The 13,524-nt window shown below is 41.6% G+C and overlaps 1 protein-coding gene across 6 annotated transcripts in view; it reads left to right on the top strand.

Annotated features, from left to right (window-relative positions):
* Positions 1–13,524, top strand: part of mctp1a (multiple C2 domains, transmembrane 1a) — a 119,337-nt gene that overhangs the window by 97,914 nt on the left and 7,899 nt on the right. For 4 of the 6 annotated variants that reach the window (XM_024275326.2, XM_036213589.1, XM_024275325.2 and 1 more), the window contains 4 exons: positions 3,698–3,796; positions 10,151–10,260; positions 10,656–10,765; positions 11,134–11,231. In XM_024275326.2, coding sequence (XP_024131094.1) covers positions 3,698–3,796; positions 10,151–10,260; positions 10,656–10,765; positions 11,134–11,231 — 417 coding nt within the window. The remainder of the gene's footprint in view (positions 1–3,697; positions 3,797–10,150; positions 10,261–10,655; positions 10,766–11,133; positions 11,232–13,524) is intronic. The other 2 variants (XM_036213590.1, XM_024275327.2) reach the window with 1 other exon arrangement.

Here is a 13,524-nt window from a genome sequence, read left to right as displayed (position 1 = left end):
ATTGATTGCAAATGTCACTGTTTTCACATTATAAATTAGTATTTCCTCACAGAAAAACCCTTAAAAGTTTGTTAGTCCTATTTAAAAATATTTTTAAAAGAATGCATTTATAGAATAGACGGTTTATGTCCTATAAAAAAGCAGCTTTGGACTTAAACAGGGCAGTGAGGCGAGAACATGCCTCTCATTCCTGTATTTACAAGCTGTAGGCTGCAGGGGTTTCAGTGTGTAATCTAGCCAATGATGTCTCCTTTCACCTGTGGGTTCGCTGTCCAGAGCTGGCAGGACACAATCACCTCTAGGCTTCGCATGACTGTGAGTGTTTGTGCGCGTAAATGTCTGTTTGTGTGAATGCTGCACATGCGTGTGCGCGGCTCAGCTGCCTCCCAGAGGGGGGCTTACTGGAAAAATGGGGGAGAGAGAGTGAATGAGGGAGACAGACTGAAGGAGTGAGGAGATTACCCTCACACGGTTGACTGGTCACTGAAGCGCTTGTGCTCCGCTCAGCTAGGCTCCACTAGCCTCAGGAGGACCTGACACAGATAAGATACACACTGCAATCATGTCCTGCTCAGAGGCTTACTGCTCGGCACACCCCCGCTCTCTTTCTCCCAGTGTGTCTATCTATCAATATCTCACTCACACACATGTACTTACAAAAAAACGGCTTTCCTCCCCCATTTATTAATAATTTTCACCTGGCCTTATCTATATTTCTCAAACTTTAACAAGATTTACACATTTGAGTTTTTTCCAAATAGTTTCCTATATATTTCCATTCATCTTTTGAATTATTTTCAAAGTCTTCCTTATGGTCTAATTAAAATCAAATTAATCTGTATCATTTTCTAGAAAATACTCTCTGCAGAGCGGTAGTAGTTGTTAAGACATTCACCTCTGAGTTGTGGGCGGGACTGTTGGTGCAGCCATTTCCCATTATCCCTTTATTTACACACTGTCCCACTAGCTTACAGCCATTCACAACCCCAACCTAACACTGCTGGTGCATCAAAAAAGGCGACAAATATATATAGTTATACAGTCGTACAGTGTTGTACATTTTGAATAGGGCTGGATATTGATAATCATTTCTATAGTTGATTTGATTTAATTAGCCAGTGCCTGGATCGATTCGATTCATGTTTTTTTTCTTGAAAAAAAAAACTGTTTACACATTTGTTTAGAAAGACAATAATAATCTACTATACGTTTTGAATATTGTTAATAGCATACAATGTTACATGGTTTCTCAAAAGGAGAAGCTCTAACAAAGATGTTCAGATCATTCACATTGTAAAAACATTGTTCTGCTACTCCTGGAGGGTGTTTCAGTTTGGCCACTAGGTGGAGCTCTTATTACAGCACATTTTCAAGAAGAATAAGAAAAGGATGTGCAAAAAAAATCAAAGAAAAAAAAAAGAATGAGCAAAACACTATGTTTTAGAACACAAATGATTTCTTAAAAACGTCTCTAAGAGTTTGGAAAATTAGTCTCTCTGAGTATATAAAGCTGTTTATTTGTAAGTATGCTAAGGTCAACTGAGTGTTAGCATTAGCCGTCTTATGGAAAATTCCATTATAGTTAGCATCAAGCTTTATGTGCTACATTGATCTCTATTTTTATGGATCAATTATTGATCTATTAAGCTCAGATCGATTCAAACCGATTAATCGGTTTTATCAACCCAGCCCTAGTTTTGACCCACATGCCAGTTCAGACAAGCATCAGAATAAAGTGGAGAAGGGAGATTGTGTTTTGCCCAGCATATTTTCTACAGCATTTTTTTGTCTGCTCCTGATTCATACCAGTTTGAATAAAGAAATACTCAGAAATGCAATTTTAAGCTTAATTTTCTTTATATATGTCCTCCATCATAAGAAAAATGCCACAAGAGCATGCTATAAACACCAAAAACACAAACAACAATAGTTCTTTAACACGTTTGTCCCATATCACTAGGAAAAAAAAAAAAAAAAAAAAAGTTATGTTTTTTCAAACTAGACTATACAGTAAATGTGTTGGAAAAGTCTATTGGTTGTTGGCATTTTCTTTTTCAGACTAAATTCTGTATTTCTTTAATAAATGCCAGGGATTTGGTTACTTTTGCTGAGGTCTTGCAGCTAGCTGGTTTGTATTCAGGATCCATTGTTATAGGAGCACCAACAAATTTAGCCCAAGTCTCACTCCATACTCCGTATAGCTTTTGTAATTTCCTGCCACTAATGTACACAGCGATACAGAGAAATAAAGCAAACAAAGAGATGCAGGAAATTCCACTACATGTTTTCTTTTCGGTGCTAAACTAACATGTTAGTCATGCTGCTTATATCATTTCCAGAATATGTTTTCTTACCTTCACTCTTTTACACTAAAGGACTAATCTTTTTCAGATGTTGCTTAACTTATCCATATGATCTTACTGTACGATTTCTTCATTCTTTGCTGATTTCTGAACGTCTTGTTGACCATTAAACATTAAAATCTCAGTGTCCGATGATGATCACAGGGAGTACTCATGATCATAACTAAAGCCAATGTAATAATTTTTCCAATAATGAGTTAAATGTCAAACTTAATCCACACTTATACAATGTTTTCACCTATTTCTGACCATAGGGGTAAGACTTTAACTCTAGTGATTTTATTGCTTTAAAAGTGGAATTCTACAATGGCGTTTATTGATAAATGAATCATTGGTAAGGACATAAGTCTACAATATGTCACACTTTTTGTCTAAATAAATAGAAATTAGTTTATTTTTTGAGACTCATCTTCAGAAATATATCTGTAACTGTGCAACACCTTGTTAAGCCCCAGTGCTGCTGTCTGAGCCAGAGTCACGGCGCTGCTCCGATTGCTTAGATAAGGACATGGCGTAATGTAATTGGACTAAAGAGAGCACTGGGAATTCTATCAATGCTCTGAATAAAGCATGACTGAAATGTTTTTCTAGGGAGGCCATTGAGCTTGGGATGCAGAGGGGTTGTTCTCAGGTTGTCTTGGGGGGGGATTCCGCTGCTGAGGATAGGAGAGGTTGGAAGAGTTTTGAATGTCTGTGTTCTTTTCTTTATGCGGGGCTGTGAAGGATGAGAAGCTTCACGCTGTAAGAAAGATGCTTTTGACTTTTCTTCTTCGTCGTGTTTTTTCCCTTCTCACTGTCTTCTTTTCCTGCTTTCAGCAGAGATGCGGATAGGCGCTGCATTTTAATCATGTTTGGCTAATACAGAGAAGAATAGATGTAAAGGGGGGGGCATGGAGGGGTATTGTTTCTATTCAACACACACTGCATTGTTTGTTTGTTTTTCCTCTTAGCCACACACAAACATCAGGTAAATCTTTGTCTTTCAAAAGCTTCTGGTTCCTTCAAATTTTGTCTTCAGGCTTTATTTGAAATAAATGTCAATTTTTCCCATTTATTCTTCTATTTGATTATATTTTTAGATATTAATGGTAGTTTGGAACCTATGTGGCTTTTTAAAAAAAGTTTAATGTACCCCAAAAACATAATAAAAGCCACACTGTTCCAATACAGAAAAATCTTGTGTGTAAACAAAGGTGAGTAATGTGTTTCCAGGCTAAAGCTGTGATCATGCCGTCAGTCTCTGCTGTGGATTTGCTGAGAAGAACATCCTCATTGTGAAACACTTTAAATGTTTGTGGCTTGTAAAGAGAAAATCTCACTGTAATCTATCCAAGGACACTAAACCAGGCCCCTGGGAGGACAGCCGTGATAAAAACCATGTCCTCGAGGATATGTTGGCTTCCTGGCACTTTGAGTGGATAAAAGCGATGGTGGTAAGTGGACATGTGTGTGGCTGTGGCACGGACTCCTCTGCTAGTGTGTTTCACTGTCTCCTGGTTAACTGGCTAGCTCTTCGTGTGTCCGGCGGACACTGTCCTGCGTCCTGTCAGGGTTTATGTGCAGTAACTGTCCCTTGTCTGCGTCTCAGTTAATAGTCATTCACTGCACGTTTGGCTCCCAACCATTGCAAGGGCCATGCCTGTGCTTGCACTTTTAGGTGATGGGGAAGTTCCGTGAGCTCCAGCATGGAGGGCTGCTCCTGTCTTTTTTTTTTGTGTCACGTCCCTGTATCACTGTAGACCTGCAGACTGTGTTTACTATGCTGCGGGACTTCTGGCTGTGGGGTAAAAAAGGGTAACATGGTGGCTCACTCACGCCAATTACTTCTCCCTGTGCTGCAAAATAAACAGTTGAAAAAGAAGTTTGCCACAGTGTGGTCAGAACCCTATGATTTTGTGAAAACACTGTTAATTGCAACCCACTTACAGATAATGACGGCTTTCTGGAACGTTATTTTACTGATAATAAAGCCTAAAAAAGCTAATTTTCAAACAATCTTCTCTTCCCTGAGTGTTTCTTTGCTTTTGGGGTGACTTTAACTCTGGTGACGGTGTGTTGTCTTTAAATCTGCAACAGCTATGTCACATTGCCGGGGTAATTCCCCTTGCTTATTATGCCAAATGCAAAAATATCTATTCTCCCAGGTGTTGTTGCTCTGAATCACATATACACTTGTGGCTGAACGAGCTGAACTTTTTTCCATTGATGAACTATGCATCAAAGGATCGCGGCGTGCACACCTTGCACTGTAGGTGAGGAGTTCGTGCTCGCTCTCATCCACTAAAAGTAACTCTCTTTGAGAGTCTGGCTCACGACGGCACACATTCACCCCTCAGCCTCTCATTGGATAGAATGTGGAGCACAACACTTGACAGCGGTGTCGTCTGAATTTAAAGTCAGACATGTAAGAAAGAAGGCGCCACCTTTTCTTTTAACAATCGTCATAAATCTGTAATGAGCACAGAGAGGATGCATATTTCATTTACTTTTTGAAGATGTGATTCCCTTACTTCATAGAAATGCACTCTGATTCTATTGTTTCTTTCCTGCCAAAAAAAAAAAAAAAGTTTTAGAGTTCTGGTTTTTACCTCTGTCTCTGTTGTCTCTGTACATGCATGCGTTAATAAAGGTGTGCCAAAATGTACCATGTTAGGTATCGAATATTTACACATAAATGCAATGCAGTTTCAAACTGATAGACTGACAAACCAGCAATACGGGATGGAGTCATCTAAAACCGGGCCAACAGCGGACAAGAGTAATGCTCTACCATTCATCACCCTCTGCCAGGGTGGATTCTGGGAAGGACAGGGGAAGGAGAGTGCAGGAGAGAGGGAACTTAGGTGAGACCTGGGGGGTGGGGGTCGGGCAGCAGGAAGAGTGGAAGGGGCGATCCCAAGCAGGACGGGTGTTGTGGTTGATGCTTGTGTGCGAGTGTGTTCTTGACCTTGAGCCTGATGGAGGAGCTGGCGTGGTGGAGGTGATGAGAGCCCCCAGAGGGAGACGGGTAGAGATGATCCGCCGCAAACAACCTCCTGCCAACTGGACACATTATGGAGACGAGCTGCACAAATTGAACTTTTCTAGCGGAGAAGTAAAGCAGGGGTCAAAATCAAAACAAGCCATTACCAACTTTTGCGTTTAACCTCCCAGCACCTTTTTTTTTTTTTTTTTTAACTTGTGTGTGTAAATTTATCTCCACTGTGGGATTTGACCGACCGAACCGAGTAATCAGTGTTGTGTGTGACTGGTCCACCTTCAGCTTACAGTCCTGACTGAAATTTGAGTTTGTGGAAACTAACTTCAGCGCACCTTCAAATATCCTCCCCCATGCAAAAAAAACCCCACGGACTCATAAAAATAAACTCTCATTCATTTGAGCTCCTTATCAGAACCTCCTCTGTGTCGGAGCTGCTTGATTATGCCTTGACTAAAAGATTGGGCTCTTGGTCCTGTCACGATTTTGAGATTGAAACAATATATTTGCTCAGTTCCCAAGAGTTCTTTCTGCCAAGGGGAACCTCGAAACTCCCACTTTATAAAACTTGAGTGATGCTTCTGCATTACAGGTAGTAGAACTAGAAAATTCTCAGCTGAAACATTATAGAGATGGAAATAAATTATGCAAAAAGACACCTTATACAAGAGGTAAAAAGTAGCCTATCCTGTTTAAATATCATGTTTCATGACACATTAACTCAATCTGCCTAAAACTTATAGGATATGCATACATGTAGAACAAAATGGTGTATTTTTTAAGGAGGTCCACACATACTCACAAGTAATGTGCATACGTCTTTAAACACTAAAATGTGTATAAACAAATTGATTTAGCTTAAAATAAAAAAAACAAACATTTGTGTTAAATCAATATATTAAGCAAAATAGACATCAGTGAAACCATAAATGTGTTATATTTTGATAAAACCTCCCAAATAACTAAATTAATTAATGTCATCATCAGAATGAACAATAATGTTTACCACATTACATATTATTGAAATTTGTAGCTGTAACCCCTCTTTTTTTTTGTTTTTTTACTTTTGTCTTCTTCTTTTGAGGGAACCAGGAAGAAGAAGAGAGTTTTAAATATGCATCAGTTGTTAATCATATGCAGGATTAAGTCTTTTAACTTTTTGGAAATTGAGTTTTTGTCGCTCAGCTTTCCGATAGTTTCCTTCTCTTCTCAAGGGGTGGGGATGGGAGGGCGACTAACTTTTTCTGTTACAAAATCAACACGAGCGCTCCCAGATGCCCTCTGGGAGTCACATATTAGCATGCTGTCAGGTTTTATATGACATTTCAATTTTTACTGTGCTGCCACGGCGAGAAGAGCAAAACAAAGAAAAACAGGTGCAATTTTAGCACAGCAGCAATGAGCAGCAGTCACTGGTGGTTCAGACTCATTTCCTGGTGGGATGGGATGTATGCTGCTACATTATAACTGTTGGGTTTATCATTTTTATGGCAGAACCCGGCAGGGAGAACAGTGTGATCAGAGGTTAAAACAGTCTCAAATGGCTGTTTCCTTTCCCACCCAGTGGATATAGGACAGATATTTGAGTCCATAGTAATAGGCTAAGTCCTCAGCGACCTCTCTCTTGTTTAGCCCTAGGCCTTGGGTCAGTGAAGAACAAACTGTCTTTGTAAAGTTACACTTTTGCATATAGATGGGCTTTGCCATTACGGCACCTCCGTGAAAGAAACGGAGCAGCCAAGCACACTGAGGGACTGCACGTCTTCCCTTTGTTAAATATTTAATCAACTGTTTCAAGGAGTTTACCACATTTGTTTACCACAATTTACCAGCAAGCGCAATGTGGTTAGCCTGACTTGGCTGTTTCTTTGTCTGTGTGTGTGCGAGCGCACGTCCCTGGGCTCTCTTTGGTATCAAAGTGGGATATTTTCCCCCTAACAGATGCAAACAACTCGCATCGATTTAACGGCTGTTCCCGCTGCTTGAGCTGTGAACGGTTTGCGGGGATTTGACATCACGCTCCACACATCCAAACAATGATGCAAACTTTGGACATAACCACAAAAGATGCATTTACGGCCTTTAAATGGCACACGTGCAATTAAAATCCGCAACTCTTCGCCATCAAAGGACACCGGCTCACTAAATATTTCTGCTACCGGCCTGATGAGAGTTAATTGATGTCAAAGAGTTTGCTATGCACACAAAAACATTTCACTCACAGAGCAAACTGTATTAATGCAGTATTTCATGTAATAGCAGTCTACACTGAGCTCACATCACATATTGTTATGAAGGAGGTTGCAGTATAAAACAGTTTATTATCTAAAAGTAGAGATTTTCTTGCAGATGATCCTACAAAGACTTGTCTGGAATCATTTCTAAGAGTCTTTTGCTTGTTGTTTGCAGACTTCCTTTAATAAAACAGCTAAACACAACACAGGCAGAAGAACCTGTAGTTGCAGTCCATCAAAATTCATGATGCTTAACACATTCATTTGGCTTCTTACATTAACTGTCATGCAGTGTCATCCATCACAGGGCTGTTGCCAGAGGTGCTGGGATTTAAATGATACTTTGAACGTAAATACATCAGCATCTGCAGCAAAGTCAAAGCAAGACTGCAGCTTTAATTTCATTAGTCGCTCCGTCAAGGTCTTCCGTGAAGACCTTCTTCCTGAGTGAAGTCTGAAAGACTGCATATCTGATCACATGCCAGACTGACATATCTGCACGCACACCTCCTCACCGAACCTCAGTAAGCATGACAAAACTAACATCTTTTATTCAGTGTGTTAATACAATGACGGATCCACTCCTGAGGCCTTCTGATACTTAATCTTTTTTATGAAATATTTAAGACAACATTAATTCTCCTTTTCTTATAACTACGATGGATGAAGGTATTGTCTTTCTTATTTCCTGCCTCTATAAATTTCTTTTCTGTGATTCATGGTTTTGAAATCACCACAGAAAAGGAGCAACTTTTAGAAGTCAAGGTCCCCTTGTGGTCTAATGTTTGCTGGGATGTAGAATTGTTTGTAGGGAAACGCAGCAAGACCAGGTGTGCAGATCAACCTTATCTAATGGCTGTAGGGTGTGTGTTCTTGTGTGCATATTAAGTTCCATTATAAGAACAGGTTGCCTGACTCCATATGTGCACAGTGTGCAGGGAAGCTGGGAAAACAAGGATCTCCGTGGCCCTCAGTGTTATTGCTACCTCCCGCCTCTGCAACCCGTGTTTGAAGACAGGAAATAGGAGTCAGACCGCAGTCCGAAGGGCATGTGGCAATGGTTTATGCTCTTGTGACCTCTGACCTATTGTCTCCACCCCCACCTGCTCTCTCATACCACTCCCATGGCCCTCAAACGGTCTCCTCTGAGCTCCGGCTCAAGAATGAAACGTCCTGACCCGGCCCAGCCCGGCTCGGCTCGGGTCTTACCAAGGCTAGCACAACAGACACCACGTTCTGAGATTTGTTTGAGCGAGCAATGGAAAACAGATGGACTCCGAGGAAAGCAAAGGACCGAGAAAAGGAAAAAAAAAAGTCGGAGTCTAGTAAAATATTTGCGAAGAAAAATAACCCAGAGAGGCTGTCTAATTATATCTATTTGTCTTGTGTGGTTTTGCTGGGGAGGCCATGTGGTCTCCTTGACTGCTCTATGGTTCATTTTTCACATTATCTGATCCTGGACGCGGAGCATAAAGACGAGGGTGGGTTAGGGGCAGTCTGAGTCTCATTGGGAGGTTTGTGGTGAGGTGGCTGGCCTCAAAAAGCCAAATGTGGTAAAGGCCTCTCAGGTCCTGAAGGTTTCATGCTTTGAATGGTTCTCAGTCAACCGTGAGCATATAGGAATTAGTCACAACTTTATTCTTAAAACATACAGCATCCATCCATCTTCATCAGTTTCACAATCATCTCTTTGCGCCGGTTTTCAGACAGCTGTAAATACATTTTTCCAAGCTTTGCATTCAATTATCAAACTTTCTCTTTACTGCGGATTTGATTACAATGCTGGTCTACTTCTATCCTCAAAAACTACATTTTTCCATTTTTTTTCCCCCTTGTATGCCATCCAGACACGTGTTGCAACATTTTGCCCCCACTTTGCCACTGGTTTTTGAACACCCCATTGTGTCCAGATCTGTCTTGTCCACGCCAGCCTGTCAGTCAACAGGAAGCTCCTTGACTGTTGCATGACTTCTCAAAGACTTTGCTTTGTTGGGGTTAGACGGATGCAAGTCTGTGCTTTCTCCCCACATCACAACAGAAATATTCACCATCCAAAGTTGAAATGGAAGTGCTGTTCATTGCAGTTGACAATGTTAATGAGGATGATAATGATGTCACGGTTGGTGGCATCGTCACAGTGTGCCAGCCACCAGAACAAAAAAAGGGCTCTGCCCCGTCTTCCTATAGCTGCCTTGGCAGCAGCCAAAAGAAAGGGTAAGGGCCCAAAGTTTGATGTATCCATTTGGCTTTCAGCTTAATTCGCCCTCTTTCTTCGCATATTCAAATTTTTTGTGTGTGCTTTTGTACAAGGAAAACATTTTGATTTGTTCTGCCAACTCTATATCTCTATTACTGCTTGGAATGAAAGCGCTCTGCCACTTTTACGCAGGATATCCGGTGATTTGGCTTCCCACTCCAAATCTTTGACGCTCTTTCAACTGTATTGTTCTCACAAAGATGCCTGTGCCCAGCCTCTGTCTTCTCTCTCCTTTTTCCTCTTTTTCTCTCTGTCGGCATCTCTTTCTTCCTCATCCTTTCTTTCTTTCTCCCTTATATCTCTATCTGTCCTCTTGCAGGACTCAGAGAAAAAGGGCTTCATGAACAAGCTTTATGCCATTCAGGACGTGTGCATCAGCGTGCAGAATGCTCTGGATGAAGTGGCCTCCTATGGCGAGAGGATAAAGAAGTAAGCCTGCTCCTCGGCAACAGGCCCGCTTTGCTCCTCGTGTTCTTGAGTTGTTTTTTTTTTTTTTGTTTTTTTTCGACATTCCCAGGCTAAGTTTGTCTACTTTTACTTGCTTGCTTCTTCAACTTATCCTGGCAAAGACTAACATTTTAGGCACAAACACAAAGGTTGCATGTCTTTATGTGTCTAATATTTAGCACATTCCTGCAAAACTTTACTCTGATATAACCAACACCACTGTCTCTGCATGCAGGCATGCTATAATTTAAACTTTGTAGATGCTGATCATCGTTCAAGTAGCTATTTTAAAATAAAAAAATGTACAAATTTAGTCAAGCAGAACAAAAATATTTTAATCATTACCTTGTTTTGTCTTCGATTTTCTCCCTTTGCAGCACATTTAACTGGACTGTGCCTTTCTTAAGCTGGCTAGCGATTGTGGCTCTGGGATTGGCCACCGTCATCATCTATTTCATCCCGCTGCGACTCATAGTGTTGGCCTGGGGTGAGCAATGCTACTTTATTGATTATAGAGTTAAAAAAACAGAATCAAAATTACATAGGAATGCTACAGTTGCAAAATAAAGTACGTGAACCCCTGGATACATGATGTGTTTTTTTTTTATGTCAATCTAAATCACAACGATGAAAAAAAAACATTGACAGCTTAAATTATGCCAATTTATGTTTTTTATTGAACACAATAGTGTATCCAGTTTATGCATACAAGCAAGTATTCCAAAGGGTTCACATATTTTCTCCTGCAGCTGTATTCATGTTTTTATTCTAAGCTACTTTGAGCAAAGTGCATTAAATCTTTTCTATCTTCATCTCTTTTCTACCTACACTGTCTGTTTTTTTTCTTTCCTACAGGGGTGAATAAATTCACCAAGAAGCTTCGAGACCCTTACACCATTGATAACAACGAGCTGCTGGACTTTCTGTCCAGAGTGCCCTCAGATGTGCAAGTGGTGGGTTAACATTCTCTTTTTGACATCAAACCTGTCAGTTCTAGCCTTGGCCAAGGGTTAGCCTCCCTTTTATCGTCTCCGACTAATTTTTTTTTCTCCTTCCCATGTCTCCTCTCAGCCTGTGGCTCCTCTGCATTTTACTTTCATGTGGGGCAAAAGGGCTACTATCTAATGTAACTGTTTCAAAGCTGTTTCTGTGTTTTTTTTTCTATTAATAGCTTGCTAGACTAATTCAATTTCCTCTTACATGGCTGGAGCTGTGTTGAAAGATAACAAGGTTAAGTGAGTTTAGTGCCCAGCTTATAACTAGGTTGATTGACTCCATACACATACTCTCACACACAATTACAGTTAGGTGTTGTTTCCCAGCAATGCTAGTAATTGGAACAGAGTGTAAATCAACAGTTTACCGGCCCCTTGCGGTTATGCTTCTACATTAACCGTGAGATCAGATTAACTATGTGGCTGTAGACTTCAGATGCTGGTTTCAGGTAAAATTTACAGTAGGTGTGCTTGTGTGTGCGTGTTAAGCATAACACGCTGTGCTGCCCGGGACAGAATGTAGCTTAAACAGCAATTAGCAGCAGCTTGTGAAAGTTAGGGTGTTATCTCGGACCACTGGTGTCCACTATGGCTATTAAGTCCCGCTGAGCAGAGTTCAGCACACACACAAGCACTTAGAAACACAGATGCGGGCCGAGGCTGAACGACCCGGGGCCTCTGATAGAACCAATTCCCTGCCACATCAGTGCTGACACACTTCCTCTTTGATCGCTTGTTGCCCGCACAGTCTTTCATCTTTACAGGGTCATAATCCCTGCTCCCCCTGCACACACCCCGTGCTCTCCTCCTTTCAGCCCTCGTGCAGTTTTGTAGTTTACAGGGGCCGGCTGCAGCAGCAGGCGCAGGGCAAGCCATCGACTCAAATGAGCCCAAGCTGTCCCCTAAGGTGAAGTGCAGCCCCCCCTCACACCTGGAGCCTGGGGGTGTGTAGTGGTGAAGAGGCCCAAGCCTGGCAGGTCCCAGGACTTTACAAGGCTCCTAATGAGGGCCTGCTGGCTATGAGAAGGTTGGGGGCAAGTGGATTGCTCTGGTCTAGTTCTTGTTCTGCTGGATGTGTGCCTACTGTATAGGTAATAATGTGAGTGCTACTGTAAGTTTGCCACTGCAGCTGCTGGAATTGTAATCACTGCCCGGCTTCTTGGCAGGATACAATTGAATGGAGATCCTGAAAACATGGAGAGAACTTGACAAAGATCAGCTGTTTATTAACAACACACCAGGGGTTGATTGTGTTTGTATGAAAAAGAAACAGTAGGGGACGTTCAAACACTAAAGTCTTTGATCTAAACTTTCTCATTGAATGCAGAGGTCAATATTCTGAGAAGACAACCCGCTTTTGTGATTGTTGGCCGAAAACAACCGAGAAGAACGCTGTGCTGAGCCCTACCGCTGCCTCCGGTGGTGGGTTCACCTCATCGCCTGCCCCTGTCTTACTGGGTCAAAGACGTCAGAGGGTATTAAGCCCTTGAGGCTTTGGGATGATGCACAGAGGTGCTGGGCTCCAAATGAAGCATCCCCCTCATGGGCGCGTGTCTATGGCGCCCACTGGCATAGGTGCACGGGTCCGCCACGCCTGACACCATGGATGATTAATGAAGTGCTATTTCAGGGCCCCGCCGTGACCTCACACACATCTATAATCGCACACACAAGTTCTCCCAGAAGCCGTGCATGTGAGGTGGGTTAGGGGGGGTTCAATCCGCTGTTCCGCATCATTTAGAAGTGCTCTGGTGCAGCCAGAACTGATGAGGCTCTAATGACTTTATATACAAAGGGCAGCCTGACCGGGCCACAGCCCATCATTACTTATATGGCTTTACAGTATCACGCTAACGGTGAGATAGCTTCATCATTCTCTACAGTTTTTCCAAATTTCTCTTTATAGTTTGCAATAGTTTGAAGACTTTGAACCTTGACTCAGCTAATTTACTTTTAAGGACACTCCTATTGTTGAAACCACAGCAGTGATAGCATAGTAAAGCTGTTATACTGTTCTTGCCCCCTACACTTAGTTTAAAAAAAAGGATGTTTTCATGTTTGAGCCTATTTATCTGTTAGCAGCAAGGCTAAATGCTACATATGCTGTGGTACTTAATCCTTCAAATGACTTTTTAAGGCTTTTTTATGGTCTGGGGTTGTCCTAACTCTAACATTGACATTTGGGAATCTCCAATTTATTCTTTATCAAACTAAAACTCAACAACCTCAAATTAGGAAGTATTCTCTACCT

This window comes from Oryzias melastigma, linkage group LG9 (genome assembly GCF_002922805.2).
Source record: "Oryzias melastigma strain HK-1 linkage group LG9, ASM292280v2, whole genome shotgun sequence".
Lineage (NCBI taxonomy): Eukaryota > Metazoa > Chordata > Actinopteri > Beloniformes > Adrianichthyidae > Oryzias > Oryzias melastigma.
Note: the sequence above shows the minus strand (reverse complement) of the source record. Positions and strands in the feature narration are given on the sequence as shown.